At 39.7% G+C, this 22,329-nt stretch overlaps 2 protein-coding genes across 4 annotated transcripts in view; one reads left to right on the top strand and one right to left on the bottom strand.

Annotated features, from left to right (window-relative positions):
• LOC133660343 (glutamate receptor ionotropic, kainate 2) overlaps positions 1–22,329 on the top strand; it is a 472,659-nt gene that overhangs the window by 189,955 nt on the left and 260,375 nt on the right. For all 3 annotated transcript variants that reach the window (XM_062063755.1, XM_062063754.1, XM_062063756.1), the window contains exon 5: positions 5,799–5,980. In XM_062063755.1, coding sequence (XP_061919739.1) covers positions 5,799–5,980 — 182 coding nt within the window. The remainder of the gene's footprint in view (positions 1–5,798; positions 5,981–22,329) is intronic.
• ascc3 (activating signal cointegrator 1 complex subunit 3) overlaps positions 1–22,329 on the bottom strand; it is a 407,454-nt gene that overhangs the window by 322,947 nt on the left and 62,178 nt on the right. The gene's annotated exons all lie outside the window — the stretch shown is intronic.

Below are 22,329 nucleotides of genomic sequence, written 5' to 3'. Positions count from 1 at the left end.
ATGACTGATGATAACAACCAACAATTGCGGCCCGCAAGACGTTATTGTGTGGCCCCCACCTTAATATGAACATTTAATGTTAGTGCGGCCCGCGAGTTTTATATGAATGGCGCTTGACAGCGCTGTGTGCGGAGCTGAAGCATTCTTGCCAACCCTCCCGATTTTCACCCGTCAGTTGATGACATCATTATTGAAGACACATTTTCTCCATACTAACAATGTGCCTGTACAGTCACATGTTATATGCGGCTTCAACAGACACACGTAAGTGACTGCAATGCATACTTAGTCAACAGTCATACATGTCACACTGAGGGTGGCCGTATAAAAAAAACTTTATCAATGTTACAAATATGCGCCACACTGTGAACCCACACCAAACAAGAATGACAAACACATTTTTGGAGAACATCCACACGTAACACAACATAAACACAACAGAACAAATACCCAGAATCCCTTGTAGCCCTAACTCTTCCGGGCTACAAGGAATCTACCAATCATGGTGTGGTATATGGCTCTCGAGGGCCGAACATTGACGTCACTTGCGTGATGCAAGCAGAGAAACGTTTTGCTGCTTTTCCACGAGATCCGCACGCGCTCTTCCTCCCTCCCTCCCTCCCTCCCTCGCTCGCTCTTTCGCGCTCTCTCTCTCTCTTGCTCTCTGTCACCGTGTGTGTCTTTCTCGCGCTCGCCTGTCCGGGCGGGGTAGTTTCCGAATGAGCGAGCGACAATACAAAACTGTGGTTCACTGGACCCCAGCGCTGATACTCTGACAGAGAGTCGCTGGGCGAATCGGACGTGTAACACGTTAGTCGTGATCGGGGCTAATTGTGCTACCATAACTGTAAACTCCACAGCGAGCCCCGCCGCCCCCTCCCGTTGGCTCCAGACAAAGACGATTTTTGTTATTTGGGTCCAAAATACCCCTGCGTTAGTGGAAAAGCGGCAAATGAGTGAAAGCGAGAGAAACATTGCCATGGAGACGAGGGCTGTCTTACGTGCCTGGCTGCAGTCACACCGCGACACCTGTCCGTCAGTAATAAAGTCCCAGATAACCTGGACCAATTCAAACCGTTATTTGTTTTTTTTTTATTGTTTAATTTGCATTGCCTCACACGATGAACACTACATATATTTTTATATGACGCCATATAACACTACGGGAGCCGTCACTTTTTCCCGGTACTTTCCGCCGACCGCCGTGTTGCTGTCGGGAGGAAAAGCGGAACGACACACATTGCGGAAATAACATTATTCTCCGTGCGTCGGTTAAATACAAATATATTCCACAACCCCAAACATGTCTTTTTCAAAGCGTGCAGTGAAGAGAAAGGTTAGTGATGAGCAAAGACAATTCCAGGAAAAGTGGGAGATGCAATATTTCTTCGTTGAGCACAGGGGCACCCCGACGTGTTTTATTTGCACAGAGAAAGTTGCGGTGCACAAGGAATACAATTTAAAACGTCATTATACCACTAGACATGCAGAGGAGTATGTAAAATACCAGGGAGATGAAAGAGTGAACCGGGTTGCACATTATGTGTATGTGTATACATTGTTGCTGACTGGAGAAATCGTATTATTATTGTTAGAATAGAATAGAATAGAATAGAAAGTACTTTATTGATCCCTGGGGGAAATTCAGCACCACAGTTCGCTCACAATAGACGAGAATAACAATAAATGATATAATATATATAATATATTATATATATAATATATAAATAATATAAATATATTCTACATATACTACATATATTGTACATTTAAGTGCAGTCAAGGAACATAAGCATTATACAGTCTGATGGCTGTTGGTATGCAGGACCTCCTGTGTCGTTCCGTGTTGCATTTTGGGAGACTGAGCCTTCCACCGAACGTGCTCATTCTCCCCGCAAGGTCCGAGTGTAGTGGGTGGGAAGTGTTGTCCATAATGGCTAGGAGTTTTGCTAGACTTCTCCTCTCTTGTTATTACTTATGACTGATTTATTTACTTAATTCTCATTTTGTTCATTTATATTTTGATTTTATTTTGTGTTGAAAATAAAAATAAAGACATTTAAAAATACTTTTTTTAAGAAATCTTTTCTCGCGGCCCAGCCTCACCCAGACTCTGCATCCAGTGGCCCCCAGGCAAATTGAGTTTGAGACCCCTGCTGTACATGGCTGTTTCTGGATGTTTTTTTTTAGCAAGCAGTTTTTCACTATTTTGAATGCACAGAGAAGAGAAAGACTAGGTTGTTGTCTCACATAAGGATTGTGAACGACGGACAAAATAATCCAAAGGAAGTGCACTTCCCCTTTAAGAGCCTGGCTGGTCGTATTCGCTTTCCGACATGTTTTTATGTCCAAATGAATATGAACACTAAAAGTCATGTAATGTGCCGAGGGTCATGTTAACTTTGGCACTGGGAACCTTTAGGACTGTGGGTAATTCAATTATTTTTGCCATTGGCCATCTGGGCTGTTTAATATCTCAAAGGTTGTTGATGATGGCCTTAAAGGCGAGTATCAGTCAAAGGCTTGTGGGACAGCTCCCTTCCAAGGATATTCATCATGGGCAGACCAATCTGTTTTAGACTCAGGAGACTCCCAGACAGCCTTCTAATAAACGCTTAGAGGGGATAAAATATTCATGCGGGGTAAATATGGATCTTGCAGCAGGGCCTTGGCTTCAGACACAGACAATGCTGATTAACCACCACATCCTTCTTTTCTCATACCCACCAATGGCAAAAACTGCACACTTTTTTAAGTGTGATTCAGGGTTAGGGTTAGAGGTTTAGGGTTAGGGTTAGGGGTCCCAACTAATAATTCTACTGACAAAAGTAGGTCAAACTGTTTTCCCCTCCACTATTTTTTACATTTCCTTGGAAAATAGTGTCTATGTGCTTGGTCCATTCTAAATTCTTGTGCTCAATTTAATTGCTCCCTAAGTTTTGGCCTCCTTGCAAAAAAAACACCATTCATTCTCTGTTCATTGATAAAAAATGTCCGCGTTCAGGTGTTCATTTCATTCCTGTTTCCCTGTTAGTCAAACCATGTATTACTGTGCAGCTATCAAACTCAAGGCCCGGGGGCCATATATGGCTTGCCACCTGAATTAAAGTGGTACAAAATACAGGAAAAACACCCACTCTCCAAAAAGCATAATAAAATAAAGAGGTGCACGGCAAAAAGTGTACTTAAAGAAAAAGCAAGGCCAGCAACACTTGTGTTATTCTAATAATTTAATACAAACTGTGCAGGCGCTACTATCGAAAATGTCTTCCTCAGTGTGCAATTTTCAACAGGAAGTGATGCACTTAAATAGTCACAGCTGTGGTCAATCAGTTGACATAATAAAAAATCAAGAACAAAAATGAAAGTGCTCAAATAAACACAATGGACAATTGAACAAAATAAATCAAAGACTCAGTACAGTATCATAGGAAAATAAATAAAGCAGTAAATAATGTGTGGACAACTATTATAATAGAAGGAGACAGATCATCAGCACAGTGGAAAAAAATAGCTCTAGCTCCCTCGGTATACAAAACCCCAAACCAGTGAAGTTGGCACGTTGTGTAAATCCTAAATAAAAACAGAATACAATGATTTGCAAATCATTTTCAAACTATATTCAATTGAATAGACTGCAAAAACAAGATATTTAACGTTCGAACGGGAAAACTTTATTTTTGCAAATATTAGCTCGTTTGGAATTTGATGCCTGCAACATGTTTCAAAAAAGCTGGCACAAGTCGCAAAAAAGACCAAGTTGAGGAATGCTCATCAAACACTTCTTTAGAAAATCCCACAGGTGAAAAGGCTAATTAGGAACGGGCGGGTGCCATGATTGGGGATAAAAGCGGCTTCCATGAAATGCTCAGTCATTCACATTCAAGGATGGGGCGAGGGTCACCACTTTGTGAACAAATGCATGAGAAAATTGTCGAACAGTTTAAGAACAACATTTCTCCACGAGCTATTGCAAGGAATTTAGGAATTTCACCATCTCTGGTCCGTAGATGGTTCAGAGAATCTGGAGAAATCACTGCACTTAAGCAGCAAGGCTGAAAACCAACATTGAATGCCTGTGACCTTCGATCCCTCAGGCGGTACTGCATCAAAAACCGACATCAGTGTGTAAAGGATATCAACACATGGTAACACTTCAGAAAACCACTGTCAGTAACTACAGTTCGTCACTACATCTGTAAGTGCAAGTTAAAACCCTACTATGCAAAACGAAAGCCATTTATCAACAACACCCAGAAACGCTGCCGACTTCGTAAGGCCCGAGCTAATCTAAGATGGACTGATGCAAAGTGGAAAAGTGTTCTCTGGTCTGACGAGTTCACATTTCAAATTATTTTTGGAAACTGTGGACGTCGTGTCCTCCGGACCAAAGAGGAAAGGAACCATCCGGACTGTTATAGGCTCAAAGTTTAAAATCCTGCATCTGTGATGGTATGGGGGTGTATTAGTGCCCAAGACATGGGTAACTTACACATCTGTGAAGGCACCATTAATGCTGAAAGGTACATACAGGTTTTGGAGCAACATATGTTGCCATCCAAGCAACGTTATCATGGACGCCCCTGCTTATTTCAGAAAGACAATGCCAAGCCACGTGATACAACAGCGTGGCTTCATAGTAAAAGAGTGCGGGTACTAGACTGGCCTGCCTGGAGTCCAGACCTGTCTCCCATTGAAAATGTGTGGCGCAATATGAAGCCTAGAATATCACAACAGATATCCCGGACTATTGAACAACTTAAGCTGTACATCAAGCAAGAATGGGAAATAATTCCACCTGAAAAGCTTCAAAAATTGGTCTCCTCAGTTCCCAAACGTATACTGAGTGTTGTTAAAAGGAAAGGCCATGTGACACAGTGGTAAAAATGCCCCTGTGACAACTGTTTTGCAATGTGTTGCTGCCATTAAATTCTAAGTTAATGATTATGTGCAAAAACAAATTAAGTTTCTCAGTACGAACATTAAATATCTTGTCTTTGCAGTCTATTCAATTGAATATAAGTTAAAAATGATTTGCAAATTATTGTATTCTGTTTTTATTTACAAATTACACAACGTGCCAACTTCACTGGTTTTGGGTTTTGTATATGGCCTGCCCCATCATTATATGTTATATGCTGCATTCATCTATGTGGCCCGCCACGTCACATATGCGGCCCGCAGAAAAAAGGCTGGAAATAATAAAGCAATTTTTGATGAAACGCAAGTATTATTCTTTCAACGTTGACAGAAAAATGTACTGCATCCAAATTGCACACGATGTTCACTTTATCTGATTCTGCAACAAGCAAAGCCAGTTATGCATCGATCTGTTCGTAAAAATGATAGTAATCAAAAATGCTTTCTTTTGAAAATTGTTTAATAAGGCTATTATCATTTATATACACTCACTGTTACATGCGACCCTCTGAGGTGACGAAGCCTTCAAAAACATGTTTGATACATGTATCACTGCCATCTATCATCTTCTATTGTACAACATAACAACAAAGTGATTAACACGTCTAAAGTGGCGAAAATGATTATATATATATGAGACATTTTGGAATTTTTGATTGTTCATCCTAGGTAGGTCAACATAATTGTACAGATGTGGTCAGTATCATACATTTGGCAGCAGTGGCTGCCGGTTTGTGTGAAGAAAAACATTTAATGCACTGTATATTGGTCTGAAATTCCCATAGCCAGATCTTTATCCAGTGTTATCCACTATTTGCTCAACTTTTCAAATTCATGAGACATTGCATTTTCTTCTGCTGCTTTTTTTCTTTCAAAAGGTCTGATTCGATTGCAAGAACTTATAAAGGCCCCGTCGAGGTACAACATTCGATTAAAGATTCGGCAGCTCCCTGCAGACACCAAGGATGCCAAACCGCTGTTAAAGGAGATGAAAAGGGGGAAGGAGTTCCACATCATATTTGACTGTGGACATGAAATGGCTGCTGGGATCCTAAAGCAGGTGTGCATACCCGTGTCTGCGTGTGTGTGTGTGTGTGTGTGTGTGTGTGTGTGTGTGTGTGTGGTTGAACAAAACACTAATCGATAAATTGATCAGGATGTTCAGTCACTTTTTTTTTGCTTTGATTGATTGATTGATTGAGACTTTTATTAGTAGGTTGCACAGTGAAGTACATATTCCGTACAATTGACCACTAAATGGTAACACCCGAATAAGTTTTTCAACTTGTTTAAGTCGGGGTCCACTTAAATTGATTCATGATACAGATATATACTATCATATATACTATCATCATAATACAGTCATCACACAAGATAATCACATTGAATTATTTACATTATTTACAATCAGGGGTGTGGAGGGAGGGGGGGGGGATATGGACATCAAGTAGTGGACATAGAGAGAGAGAGAGAGAGAGAGAGAGAGAGAGAGAGAGAGAGAGAGAGAGAGAGAGAGAGAGAGAGAGAGAGAGAGAGAGAGAGAGAGAGAGAGAGAGAGATCAGAAGGCATAAGAAAAAGAATCTGCATTTGATTGTTTACATTTGATTATTAGCAATCCGGGGAGGGTGTTAGTTTAGGGTTGTAGCTGCCTGGAGGTGAACTTTTATTGCGGTTTTGAAGGAGGATAGAGATGCCCTTTCTTTTATACCTGTATACATTGATGTGGCATAGAAAGAGAATGAGTTAAGACCTTTGTTAGTTCGGAATCTGGGTTTAACGTGGTTAGTGGAGCACCCCCTGGTGTTGTGGTTATGGCGGTCATTTACGTTAAGGAAGTAGTTTGACATGTACTTCGGTATCAGGGAGGTGTAGCGGATTTTATAGACTAGGCTCAGTGCAAGTTGTTTAACTCTGTCCTCCACCTTGAGCCAGCCCACCTTAGAGAAGTGGGTAGGAGTGAGGTGGGATCTGGGGTGGAGGTCTAGAAGTAACCTGACTAGCTTGTTCTGCCCAGAGAGGAAATTCTGTAGAGAAATCTCGTTCGTTGGTTAACCTTTTTGATTACCTTGGTTGCCATTTTATCACAGGAAAGGTTAGCCTCTAGAATGGAACCTAGGTAGGTGACCTCATCTTTCCTGGTGATGACACTGTCACCTACTTTTATGGTGAAGTGATTGACTCATGCTTATGACAGCAAGACTTTGTGTTTCTCAAAACGGGATTTTGTTTGTGGCACCATTTTGGTCTTAAATACGACTAATTTGTTATTATTTTAGATCCCTGAAGGGGCCCCCAAACCACTCTAAACCTAACAACACCGCCCCACAGTACTACACTCTGAGAATGTTTACAAAACTGACTTAATTTGGTTAAAACTTGATTTTTAAAACCTTAATAAGGGTTTTTGCATACAGCTCGAAATGCATCCTTGATTTTGTATGGCAAACAATTTAATAACGTTTTTAGGTTTCTAAAAATGGGATCCACTTATCCGGATTGAGTGATTGTTCTCCACTGTGCTTCTTTCTAATCTTACATGGTACCATCATACATACCTTGTGTAAATGATTCAATCACAGTAAGCTGCTTTTTAGCCAAAGTTTGTTTGTGGTCTTGTTCGCCTCATAAACAGTTGCATTTCCCCCACTCAGCCGGAGGTTTGGGTTTCAGATGCAGGAATAAGTTTGTTGAGCTGCTGCCTTTTTTAAACAAACTTTGCAGCCTGTAGTTATTTGGTCCACGCCTGTTGCCACAAAAACAAAACTTCTGACAACACTTTTCCTTTCTTTGGAACAACCGTCTCGCTGTCGTTAGGATTAGCATTAGCCATGTTTTGCTAGGCAGGATTTTCAAATTTTTCAATCGTCCCCAACCACCGGGCTGTGGATCGATTGGTACCGGGCCGCACAAGAAAAAAAAAAAAAAAAAAAAAAAAAAAGTAATTTTTTTTTTTTTTTTTTTTTAATAAATCAACATAAAAAACACAAGATACACTTACAATTAGTGCACCAACCGAAACAACCTCCCTCCCAGGCACCACCAGGAGTGGGGCCTGCGGCTTAATTGGACTCAACATGGGGAACCTTACCTGGCCCGGACACAGAAACTACTACTCAGTGGCCTAGTGGTTAGAGTGTCCGCCCTGAGATTGGTAGGTTGTGAGTTCAAACCCCGGCCAAGTCAAACCAAAGACTATAAAAATGGGACCCATGACCTCCCTACTTGGCATTCAGCATCAAGGGTTGGAATTGGGGGTTAAATCACCAAAAAATGATTCCCGGGCGCAGCACCGCTGCTGCCCACTGCTCCCCTCACTTCCCAGGGGGTAAACAAGGGGATGGGTCAAATGCAGAGGACAAATTTCACCACACCTAATGTGTGTGTGACAATCATTGGTACTTTAACTTTACTTTAAGGATCGCACAAAAGGGTTGTTTCTGTTAATATATCTGGTTCCTTCAATATAGATCAATACAGTCCGTAAGCACGCATGATTGTATTTTTTTATTGACAAAAAAAAAAAAAAAACACTAAACGCCCTACCCCCTTCAAGCATTGACCGGTCCGCAGTTACAAAAAGGTTGGGGACCACTGGTCTACGTCACAGATGTCAAACTCAAGGCCCGCTACATCATTTTATCTGGCTCGCAAACACCTGGAAATAATATGAGTCAATAAAGTACTAAATATTTTCTCACTAAATGTAATGGAATTTTTTCAATTTGACAGAAAAAAATATATGCGTACTGCTTGAAATGGCATACCTTTTAAACTTTAATAGTACCCAATATTGCAACAAATATTACAGTATATTATCATACTTTCCAAACATGTTTTTGTCTAAATAAAAACACTTAACTTTACAGCAAGCTACCCATCAAATTAATAAAAATGACAATACATTTTACATTGTTCTTTACAGCATATTACTGTAAATTGAAAAAAACTATTACTGTTTTTTGCGTTAAAATTCTGTTGACTGAGCTGCCAGTTTTTGACTGTAAAATCTGTTGTTTTTAACGGTGTATTACTGTAAATGGAAAGACGTACATTTGTTTTTATGGTAGAAAAACTGGCGTTTTTCCATTCACAATATAATGTTGTAAAAACCAAATTAAATTTGATAGTCAAATTCTGGCAACTAAACTGCCAGCTTTTTCCGTAAACCCCCCCCCGCCCCCTCAAAAAAACCAGTGGTACTGTTTTTCCATTTACCGTAAAATGTTGTAAATCTTTTTTTAAAACACTATATTTTACAGTAAAATTTTGTAAATGTACAGTTTTTACTGAAAAATCGACAGTCTACTTAAAACAATTTATATAATTAATAATTAAATCCAGAGGCAAATTCATACATTGTTACAAGCGGCCCTCTGATGGCAGCTATGTGCGACGTGGCCCTCAATAAAAACCAGTATTGACATCCCTGGTCTACGTCAAGAAACTTGAATTAATTGATAAAAATCGCTCCAGCGCTCAGGCCGACATACACGCACCGTCTTCTTAAAGGTATACTCACTTTTTGCTTGTGATCATGATACGATGTCACCTTTAAAATTATGCACACAATCGATTAATTGGCAAATCTAAACAGATGTATTAATGTGTTATTATTAAAATGTGGCCAGTTTCCTATGACATCGTGTCATGTGTGATACTTCATTCTATTTTAGTTTGAAGGCAACACAGGTAGATGCGTATTTCCTTTGTTTCGCTATTACATGATTACATAAGAGGAAGGACATATGATAAGTCTCTCAATTAACAACTGCTCATCACTTTCCTGCTCGCAGGACTGATCAAATATTAAAGCCAACATGATTCACCCCCAGCACTCTCCCTAGGGTTTTAATCAGTGCTTGAGTGTTAAATTGCTAGGGGAAGCTCAAGGACTCTTTCCATTAACAATGTCTGAGAGAAACCCTACTAATGGAAAGTAATGAAAGACTGTCCTGCGCTGATTTTCCCATTCCACAACACTCCACAATAATTTACTTTGCTTCCTCGGCCTTGCCAAACAAAATGAGATGTGAACACTGCTGCCAATAGATTATACAAATCAGTGAAATTTAACACGATAAAATTATTATTTTTTGTTTAATGCAAATATCATTTTTAATTAGTGCTACATTGTCTTTATCAGATTAATCACTTTAGAATTTAGATTTTTCCAGACTGACCGCAGTGGAATAATTCTGGTTGTGCTTACCGACCTCGAAGCTATTTTATTTGGTACATAGTGAAATGAAAAGTGTGACCAGTAGATGGCAGTAACACATAAGAGATACATGTAGGCTGCAAAATGACTCAAGTATACAACACCAACATTTTATATGTTCCATTGAAAATATAGAACATTACACACAGCACTCAAAAATCTATCAAAATGGTAAGCTATGAAGCCGCACCCCTTGATGGATTGTACTGTGCTTCAACATATGAGTATTACTATGGTGTGTGTATAAGGTAAGACATTATCTGGCGTTTTGTTTCGCAATACTATGCAATAACATCTTTTCTTACATTCTGGTACCTGCTGATCTGTATTTGGGATCTGCATAAGTCCTGAAAATTTGCGCGTCCGCCTTTGTAGTCCGGGGCGACACCGTAGTTGATAAACTTCTTATTTTTCTCTATCTTCTTGTTATGGGACATTCATCCTCCGCTGTTGCCATTTCTAATATAAAGTAGTGTAAAGTTCTTACTTATATCTGTCAGTAAACTCGCCATGAAAGCGCTAAAACATACCGGTGTAGTGAGTTATATTATTCACCCAAGAAACTTTAGTTATTTTCACGGGACACATTCCCGGTGTTGTTGCACAAGTGAGCCACAGATAAGGAGATGCTGCTTATTTATTGATTTAAGTAAAGTCTGAATGTCATTAAAACAGTTAGCGCCATCTTTTGACACTTGTTCCACTCCCGTCCTTGCACGCTACACCGCTACAACAAAGATGATGGGGAGAAGACGCTGCCAAAAGTGAGCCACGTAAATAAGACCGCCCACAAAACAGCGCATCCGGAAGCCACTGTCAGAAAGCGGCTTGAAGATGATCTGTAAAACATAATCTATGCAACATTTTGACCAAAGAACCACCATTACATGTTATGTGGACCACAAGATAGTGTTTTACATTCAGAAAAAAAAATAAATATATATATGATCCCTGTAATGCGCCCTATAATCCGGTGCGCCTTTTGTATGAAAATAGACCTGAGGGCAGTGCGCCCTATGGTCCAGAAAATACGGCAATAAGGGTTGAAACTAGGAATGTGCCAATCGATCAGCCAGCGATTAGTATCAGCCAATTTATGTGAAAAATATGTGATCGCCATTGCTGAATAATGCCTTTTAATGCTGATTACAGACGCTGATCCCATCTGGCTGACACTGTATTTATTTTTAGTCCCCCCGGCTGACAAGCTAGCAGCTAATTATGTTTCACCTTCATTACGACAAATGAACTGCATTTCTTACTCTCCTAAGTATCATTATAAAGTATGAGGCTAAACACAGGGCTGCCAAGTATCATAAAATGACACAAGTGAGACTTAAGTGGCAAGATGTGTTTAATAAAAATGGCCTTTTTTAAAACACCGATTTAGCCTGTTTTAAAGTTGATGTATATTTAAGACGGATGTCTTCACCTCCAAAGTCTCTCCCTGCACTGGGCCTCCGAATGCTAGTCTTACTTAACCAGATATTGGAAATGAAAATTATTTCCACTGCTTTCCCTGCTGATTCTTCGGTCTCATCCTCTGCATCTGTGCTCTCAATTGGTATCTCTTCTACATTTCCGTCCTCACTGTCCTCAATCTCTTCTGATCTGTCTTCATCTTCCAGTGTTGCCAACTCCCCAGTAAGGAAAGTAGCTATTGACTGTCATAAAAGTTGCCAAGAGTTGATGGATGACTTCTTTGCCTCATTTGCATAATTGATTACATGGACACTGTATCAATTAGGAATAGTATAGTGGTAGTCATAAAATGTGAGTTAAAGGCCTACTGAAATTAATTGTTTTCATTTAAATGGGAATAGCAGATCCATTCTGTGTCATACTTGATCATTTCGCGATATTGCCATATTTTTGCTGAAAGGATTTAGTAGAGAAAATCGACGATAAAGTTCGCAACTTTTGCTCGCTGATAAAAAAAAACCTTGCCCCTACCGGAAGTAGCGTGACGTCACAAGCGGTAGTGCTGCTCACAATTCCTCATTGTTTACAATGGAGCGAGAGATATTAGGAGCGAGAAAGTGACGATTACCCCATTAATTTGAGCGAGGATGAAAGATTCGTGGATGAGGAACGTTAGAGTGACGGACTAGAATGCAGTTCAAGAGATATCTTTTTTCGCTCTGACCGTAACTTAGGTACAAGCTGGCTCATTGGGATCCACACTCTCTCCTTTTTCTATTGTGGGTCACGGATTTGTATTTTAAACCACCTCGGATACTATATCCTCTTGAAAATGAGAGTCGAGAAGGCGAAATGGACATTAACAGTGACTTTTATCTCCACGACAATACATCGACGAAGCTCTTTAGCATGAGCTAACGTGATAGCATCTGTCTCAAATGCAGATAGAAACAAAATAAATAAATCCCTGACTGGAAGGATAGACAGAAGATCAACAATACTACTATCAGGAGACACCGAACCAAACACTGGACATGTGAATACACGGTTAATGTGTATTCGACGCCTGTCGAAGCCTAGCAATGCTGTTGCTAACGACGCTAACTTAACAACGGGACCTCGTCAGAGCTATGATAAAAACATTAGCGTTCCACCTACGCCAGCCAGCCCTCCTCTGCTCATCAACACCCGTGCTCACCTGCGTTCCAGCGATCGACGATGCGGTCGGCGGCCCGGAGACGTAGGAAGTCAAGGTGAGTTCGCCACTAGCGCGTCTGCTATCCAACAAAGTCCTCCTTGTTGTGTTGCTACAGCCAGCCGCATACACCGATCCCACCTACAACGTTCTTCTTTGCAGCCTCCATTGTTCATTAAACAAATTGCAAAAGATTGACCAACACAGATGTCCAGAATACTGTGGAATTTTGTCGAAGAAAACAGAGCTCTGTGTATTGTGTACAAAAGGGTCCAAACACTTCCGTGGACCTCGCGACGTCACGCGCATACGTCATCCTCCAAAGGCGTTTTGAACCGGAAGTTCCCCGGGAAATTTAAAACTGCACTTTATAAGTTAACCCGGCCGTATTGGCATGTGTTGCAATGTTAAGATTTCATCATTGATATATAAACTATCAGACTGCGTGGTCGGTAGTAGTGGGTTTCAGTAGGCCTTTAAAAAAATGCAAATTATAATTACAACTGTAAATACATTTTCCTCTGTTGATTCTTAGTTGAGTTGTATTTTTCTTTGTTTTACATAGTTAAATGTTGCAGCATCAAATTTGATCAAAAAGCTGAAGGGTTGTGATATTCACGAAATAACCAAATCTATTGACTGGCTCATTAACATGAATATGTGGCGTGAATGTGATGAAACATTTGCATTAATCTCACACTGTAAACCAAGGCAAAAACAAGCAGCTTTGCACAGAGTGGGTGTTTGTCTCCTCTCTGCCCGGACTGGAATGGGACTTTATTGTCATTGCACTTAAAAATACAACAACATTTGTTTTCAATAGGAGCAGACATTCAGTAGAGAGTGAACCGCATGTAAAGAAAGGCTCAGCTGCCGCTTGTACGGTTAAAACATTTTTTAAAAAGTTGCTATATTTGCCGCGAGTCGCTTTTGAGAAAGAAAGTCCCTAAGAGGAGTTGGAGAGATACTGGATTTAGAGAGAAAATCACCAAGTTGACAACAATGTGCCGAGTTGTGTGTGTGAAAGATAGATACGACAAGACCCGCCTTACGTTGCTTCTGATTGGTTGACATTGCGTGGTGCCTTCCGTGGTTGGCTAGAATTAAAGCACAAGGATTTAGGGATTGGTTTTGATTGATTGATTGAAACTTTTTATTTTTTATTTTATTATTCTTATTTACTTGTATTAGTAGATTGCACAATGCAGTACATATTCCATACAATTGACCACTAAATGGTAACACCCGAATAAGTTTTTCAACTTGTTTAAGTCGGGGTCCACTTAAATTGATTCATGATACCGATATATACTATCATCATAATACAGTCATCACACAAGATAATCATCAGAGTATATACATTTAATTATTTACAATCCGGGGTGTGGGATGTGGGGGGTGGGGGTTAGGTTTGGTTGATATCAACACTTCAGTCATCAACAATTGCATCATCAGAGAAATGGACATTGGAACAGTGTAGGATTGACTTGGTAGGATATGTACAGCAAGTAGTGGACATAGAGAGAGAGAGAGAGAGAGAGAGAGAGAGAGAGAGAGAGAGAGAGAGAGAGAGAGAGAGAGAGAGAGATCAGAAAGCATAAGAATAAGTATCTACATTTGATAATTTACATTTGATTATTGACAATCCGGGGAGGTTGGATGTGGAAGGGAGGGTGCTAGTTTAGGGTTGAAGTTGCCTGGAGGTGTTCTTTTAGTGCGGTTTTGAAGGAGGATAGAGATGCCCTTTCTTTTACACCTGTAGGGAGTGCATTACATATTGATGTGGCATAGAAAGAGAATGAGTTAAGACCTTTGTTAGATCGGAATCTGGGTCTGGGATTGGTTATTTTGGTCAATCAATCAGTTACTCGAACTATGACATGTTGCGAGGATGAATGTTTATTACTATGAAAAGAACAAATATAGAGTAGTGAATGGGGAAATATAAGCATGAGGCCTGGCAGTTCTGCTAAACATGTTACATACCGAGAGCAAGCCAGGAGCATGAATGCTAATAGCTGAGATAGTTTAGTAAACTTAAAAGGTTGTTACAGCAGAAAATAAATAGCCAACATATTTTCTGGATTTTAGAGCACACTGGTATATAATATAACTATGCATAATTGTAGACGAAAAATATATGTTTCCATATATTAGCCGCACCAAACCATAAGCCGCTAATATATATGTTGTGAAATTAGTTACTTACACGGAAATATTTTTTTGTAAATGTTTATTTACATACCTTAATTGTTTTCAAATTGTGCATGTAACACGGCAGTGATACGGCTGATCAAACAAAACAGAGGTCATCATTATGGACCCACTAGCTGCGGAAGCTAGCCCTTTGATCAGCTAAACAGACATTTATGAAACTGAAACAATACAAAAAGATTGGCATTGTAAGTCAAAAATACTAACACAGACACCTGTAAATGTGTTAGCATATAAGCTAATGCTAAAAATGCTAGCTTCATTACTTTACTCCTACGGACATCACACATAGGATGGTTAAGTAATTATGAATCGTTTTAGTCATATTATAAAACTTAAAAACGTTGCTTGGAGTGATGAATGAAGAATCCATATGGGTCGCAATGCTATGAACGACGAGAAGACAGAACGGCGCTTGTACTTCCGGTTCAAAGCACTAAACAAAAGGAAACACTGTAAAGTGGAGACGTTCACCCCGCAACACCTGCAGTGAGCGAACTCGTCCAACAGATAGCACCACAGCACAAACAATAACACAACTTTTCAGTGCCTCTGCTTGTTTTTAATGAACACTATTTGTTAAATACAAAACATTATGGACATCGGCGAAGGAAAATCAATAAATTAGCCGCACTGTTTTATAAACCGCAGGGTGCAAAGTGTGGGAAAATAGTAGGGGTTTATAGTCCGGAATATACTGGATTAACAGGAAATTAACCACAGGGTAATACAACGACAATTGATATATTATTAGGTGGTGTCGATACCAGAGGTAGTATCAGTATATGAACAATACTAGAACAAATGTTTTTATGTTCTCAAAAATAATTTTCTGTTGTTTTTGTTCATGTTTACAAATTCAGGGAATAATTTCCTGGACACAAGAGGACTATGAGGGCAAAAACCAAATATTTTTGGCTTGTGTTTGGTTATTGTGTACTACCGACTTTGTGAGTCATACCAAAGACTATAAAAAAAAACATTATCTTCCTGCTTGGCACTCAGCATCAAGGGTTGGAATTGGGGGTTGAATCACCAAAAATGATTCCCGGGCGTGGCCACCGCTGCTGCTCACTGTTCTCCTCACCTCCCAGGGGTTGAGGGTGATGGGTCAAATGGAGAGGATAATCTCACCACACTTAGTGTGTGTGTGTGTGTCTATCATTGGTACTTTAACGTTTGTACAAACAGTTGTGTGTAATGATAGAGAATGGAACAAAGAAAGTAGTTTAAATATTTTTAAATATTAAATATAAAAAATACAGTTATTACATGTGATTGATATCGGCCTGTTTCAGTCATGGATGAGCTTGGATGGGCAGCATAAAACCCTCATCCTTAATTAAAACAGCATGGATTCTCCTGACCTAGCAACCGACCTTGAGGTAATTCAAAAATGTTTCAGGGGCGTAAAAGGAGGATGTTTAGTGGACGAGTATGTCCACTATTTTTCTCAACAGCAAGACAGAGAACATCGTATTTGTTGATCCGAACATTTGAAAGGGTTCAAAGCAGGGCCGTCAAACGTACGGCCCGAGGGCCGGATCAGGCCCGCGAACAGGTTTTATCCGGCCTGCGGGATTAGTTTGCTAAGTATAAAAATTAACCTGACATTTTTGAATGAAAGAAACAGCTGTTCTAAATGTGTCCACTAGATGTCGCAATAGCAATTATTTGTATCTTTGTAAGATGATACTACATATGTGCAAAATAAACCACATGATGTTAGTACATCAGTCGAGGAAAATGATCAAACTACATAAATAACATCCTGTAATTTGATTTTGATATAATTTTTTTTATTTTGGTTGAAAATGAACACCAATGAGTTGACTGATGAACATAATCACATAATTTATTTAGAACATATAAATAAGGACAAATAAAGATAGAATACTATTAACCGTAACATGTAAGTGTAAAAAAAAAACACAGCAACATTATGATTTGTACAATTTCAGAATGTGCTTGTTCTATTTTTAAACAAATAAAAGTTGTCTTTATTTTTAAATTATCGTGCTGTGCTTTTACCAGTCCGGCCCACTTGGGAGTAGATTATTCTCCATGTGGCCCCCGATCTAAAATGAGTTTAACACCCCTGCTTTAAACAGTGCAATCGGTCCACATGCCTCAATATCTCGCCCTTCTGTGATAAAAACCATGGTTTTATCACGGATTGCAATTTTAAACTGCATAAACAAATCTCAGCAGTTGTAAAATCCATGCAAAAGAAAATCATACGGGCCCTGTCATGGTCCAAGTTTAATGCCCCCACTCGACATCTATTTCATAATTATCATCTTTTAAGACTGACAGAGTTTAATATGTTATCAAAATGCTTGTTTAACCTATCAAGTCATCCACAGGCTGAATCTTAGGCTCTGTAGCTTGGTTCCTATCTACCATCCCCAGCATGCCCACAACACTCGTAACTTAGATCTGATATCAGGTAAACATCGCCTACTGGCTTGTACCGATCGAAGTGTTGTATGCAGGGGACCTAAGATTTGGAACCGGCTTAATGAGAGCCTCAAGATGCTGTATCCATTCTCCAACTTCAAAAAGAAACTGAAAACTTACCTATTAACCACCTATCTCTAATGCCTCATGTGGGGTTGACTACTGTTAGGTTTTGCATGGTCGGATGAATGTATGTGTGTATGTGTATGCTTGCTTTAGTATTATTATCTTGTGTTTATTATATAGTGTTGTTGTTGTTTTTTGTTGTTGTTGTTGTGCTTGCTACCATTTTTCCTCATTCCATGTATATACTGTCCTCTGGACCCCCTGTCAAAAGCTTCTTCTAGCTTATTTGGGGGACCTTTTCACTTACCAATATCTTTAAATGACATTCACTACTATTGTAATTGTTCTACGGTATTGTGAATAAACTTGAAAATGCTTTCAGCTGAAACTTTGAAGCAGGGTTAAAAAACACATACCAAATACTGATTTTGAAAAAGCAATACATGCTTTTATCTTATCAAGGCTTGACCACTGTAACTCACTTCATATTGGCCTTGATCAGTCCTCCCTTTGTGATGCTTTCCCCCAGAATGCAGCCGCCCGCTAGCTAACAGGGATGGGAGCACAGGGGCATTTAAGGATTGATTTTAAAATGCTGCTCTTAGTTTTGAAATGCTTACATGGACTTGCCCCTCGTTACTTATCTGAGCTCCTGCAGCCTCACTGCCCAGGAGTCTGCAAACAAACTGCTTCTGTCTGTCCAACGCTCCAGATTCAGCACTAGAGGGGACAGAGCCTTTTCTGAAGCTGCCCCTAAATCAGGGGTCGGCAACCCAACATGTTGAAAGAGCTACATTGAACAAGAAATACAAAAAACTAACCTGTTTAGAGCCGCAAAAAGTTAAAAGCCTTATGTAAGTGTTGTAATGAAGGCAACACATTAAGTGTCTCAGAGGGTGAGATAACTCCTGGAAATGACTGGCTTAAAACTGCCAAAGGTCTTCTTCTAATGGATTTATTACAATCTTTGCAAGCTGGGTAATGTTTGCTGTGGTCTGGAACAACATGTCACACAATCAGAAATGCAGCCAATATTACATACAGATAATGTGTCATGAGACATGCAAATATAAATTAAATACACAGAGGACATAAGTAAAGGAAATGACATGAGCTCAAATATACCTACAAACGAGGCATGATGATGCAATGTGTACACACAGCTAGCCTAGATAGCATGTTAGCATGGATTATTAGCCCTCCACACAAATCAATACCATCAACAAAGCTCACCTTTGTGCACTCACACACAGCATTAAATATTTGGTGGACAAAATGAGACAAAGAAGGAATGGCATAAAACATGTAAAACTACGGTGAGTTCAAGGACTACCAAAATAAGTACGACAAAACGGAGCTGGCCAAATACTCTCATCAGTGAAGCATAAACACAAACATATTAAACAGTTTTGATTGAAACTTTTATTAGTAGATTGCACAAGTTCAGTACATATTCCGTACAATTGACCACTAAATGGTAACACCCCAATACGTTTTTCAACTTGTTTAAGTCGGGGCCCACGTAAATCAATTCATGGTATAAAAGCAATAAAATAGTGTATAATAAAATAAACAGTAATAAAATAGCAGCAAAAATAAATACAAAAAATAGAAACATTTGAGGTAAAACTATAAAACCAAGTTTTCATTTGCAAAATGCTTGAGAAAATAAATGTGTTATTAGCAGGGTTTTAAAATGCTCTCTTTGAGCAGCCCTAATGTGCAGAGGTACATTGTTCCATGATTTAGTGGGCTTTCTGACAATTAGGAAGGTTTGTGTCATGTTTGTCCTTCCTACAGAAACATTAGTAAAACAACAAATATTTTTCCCCCATCTTTTTCCATTTTTGAAAAAGCTCCAGAGAGCCACTAGGGCGGTGCTAAAGAGCCGCATGCAGCTCAAGAGCCGCTGGTTGCTGACCCCTGCCCTAAATCATGGAACAATGTACCTCTGCACTTTAGGGCTGCTCAAAAAGAGCATTTAAAAACCGTGCTAATAACACATTTATTTTCTCAAGCATTTCGCAAATAACACCTTGGTTTTATAGTTTTACCTCAAAAGTTTCTATTTTTTGTATTTCTTTTTGCTGCTATTTTATTACTTTTTATTCTATTATTCACTATTTCATTGCTTTTATTGTCTTACACGCCCCGTGCAGCACTTCAGTCAACGTAAGTTGTTTTTAAATGTGCTATATAAATAAAGCTTGACTTGACTTGACTTACGATGACTAGGGATGTATACAAAGTACCGGTATCTCTTGGTACCTGTTCCTAATTAAGTCGGTCCATGAGGACCGTGAAGATTCTGGACCAACAATACTGCTATCGGTAGTTTTTGTTCCATCTGACTGACATAATTATGACACGCTGTCACATTCAGTTCAGCGGACACTGCTACACATTAAAAAATCAGCTTTGAATAATTACAAATAAGGAAGCAACACCACACCAAAGATTGTAACACAACTATGTTTCCTCCTCAAAAGTTCACTAAAGTCACGCACGCTGTGTCAGTTTGAAGTGAACACACTTTTATCAACCGTCCATCCATTAATCCACAGGCCAATATTGATCCACTCAAAAAAGTGAAAAATTGGGGTAGTATAAAAATCCACAAATATCAGTTCCTTTTGTTACACAATGCACACCCACATAACATGCAAATTGATTTTATTCATGTCTGATATATTTCATATGATATACCATGTAAAAGGTATGTGCTCTGCACGTGCATGCCATATATAAATATTATATCCAGCTGAGTGTAATTGTAATGAATAGAAACAGTGATAGATCTGTGTGGTCTTTACAAGAAGATATAACTACATTTCACCTTACACTGCACACATAGTTGACTTCTTTAGGACTTAAAATACAGCTGTTGATTAAAGACCTGATGTTACAGTAGGTGTTATGGTTATGGTTTAATTTGTGCTAATATAAATGCTAATTAAAATGCATATTGTCACAAATTGCACATAGTACCAAAATAAGAGTATCGATAAATACCGGTATCAATGAGAAATATCGATAAAGGTATTTTACCGATAATGCTCAGTGGCCTTGTGGTTAGAGAGTCCGCCCTGAGATCGGTAGGTTGTGAGTTCAAACCCGGGCTGAGTCATACCAAAGACTATAAAAATGGGACCCATTACCTCCCTGCTTGGCACTCAGCATCAAGGGTTGGAATTGGGAGTTAAATCACCAAAATTATTCCCCGAGCGCGGCCACCGCTGCTGCTCACTGCTCCCCTCACCTCCCATGGAGTGGAACAAGGAGATGGGTCAAATGCGGAGGGTAATTTCACCACACCTAGTTTGTGTGTGACTATCAGTGGTACTTTAACTTTAACGATGACTAGTATTTGGTGTCAAACCAATAACACAATGAATTATCCAGGTCCATTGTTTACATCTTAAAACTTTAAAAAGGGATGTGTAGACATTTTGTGTTTTCCACAGATTGTTAGTTTCAAGCCATTGAATTGAAACTTCAGTGTCAGGAAGTCCATCATATTGAGGAGTAACTGAAGTGTTGGTTTCCTTTGGATCTGCCGGAGGAACTTTGATTCATAACGCCAGCTTTATTTTTGATCTGGTAGACGCCTTGCGATGAGCTGGCGACTTGTCCAGGGTGTACCCCGCCTTCCGCCTGAATGCAGCTGAGATAGGCTCCAGCACCCCCCGCGACCCTGAACCGGACAAGCGGTAGAAAATGGATGGATGGTTAGACGTGTCTGCTCTTTCTTCAGAGCCTTGTCTAAAATCATTTAGGCAAAAGTTACATTAAAATCTAAAATTTAAATGTATTGATAGCAAGTTAGTGACTACTGATATGACAGTTCTCTCAAGGCATTGCCACCCGATAGCAGCAGCCGTTATCCTATCCTCCATGTTGAATCATCCTCCATGCAATCCTAATCTGTGATTCATATTGATTTTGTGAGTTTTAGCATGGGAGGCAGGACCCTGACACCAGATTACAGGAGCGCACTGTCAGAATGGCTTGGCATCTGGCCAGCACACACATTCACACACCCTGAATGATAATGGAATTAAACTGAACAAGGTGATTCCACTTTGAAATCTCATCTCCAAGGTGCTTTTAAAGATGGATTGCTTTGGTGAGTTTTCAAGTGTGAGCGCTGACAGATAACGATTGTTCCTCCTGTCTATGATCTCATTGTTTAAGCCACTGTTCAAATTTCACGGCCATAGAGTCACAGGTGCAAATGACAACATGCTACGGATCGAGAGTTTGCTACTAGATTCAGACAGTTCTTCGGGTAAAACGTTACCGTATATGGAGAAAACCACTGACGTCACCGATAGAAATAACTTCACAAATTGGGCAAATTCAAAATGGTTCGTTTGGAGAAAGAATGAAGGAAGGCAACATTGTTTTATAAATGTCTCCACCATGCTTCCATGGTTTGATTTCAAATTTCCGGGACTTATGCAGAAGTACTTTAATAATCCCCGAGGGGAAATCAAGATTTTTCAGCACAATCCCATTCAAGGTCAGACAAACATTACAGGGAGACAGAACAGGATCGCTGACGGGTCTGCCCCTTTCCGCAATAAAAGTTCACCTCCAGGCAGCTACAACCCTAAACTAAAACCCTCCCCGGATTGCTAATAATCAAATGTAAACAATCAAATGCAGATACTTTTTCTTATGCCTTCTGATCTCTCTCTCTCTCTCTCTCTCTCTCTCTCTCTCTCTCTCTCTCTCTCTCTCTCTCTCTCTCTCTCTCTCTCTCTCTCTCTCTCTCTCTCTCTCTCTCTCTCTCTCTCTCTCTCTCTCTCTCTCTCTCTCTCTCTCTCTCTC

The sequence above is a fragment of the Entelurus aequoreus genome, linkage group LG11 (genome assembly GCF_033978785.1).
Source record: "Entelurus aequoreus isolate RoL-2023_Sb linkage group LG11, RoL_Eaeq_v1.1, whole genome shotgun sequence".
NCBI lineage: Eukaryota > Metazoa > Chordata > Actinopteri > Syngnathiformes > Syngnathidae > Entelurus > Entelurus aequoreus.
This window is presented reverse-complemented; position numbering and strand designations above follow the sequence as displayed.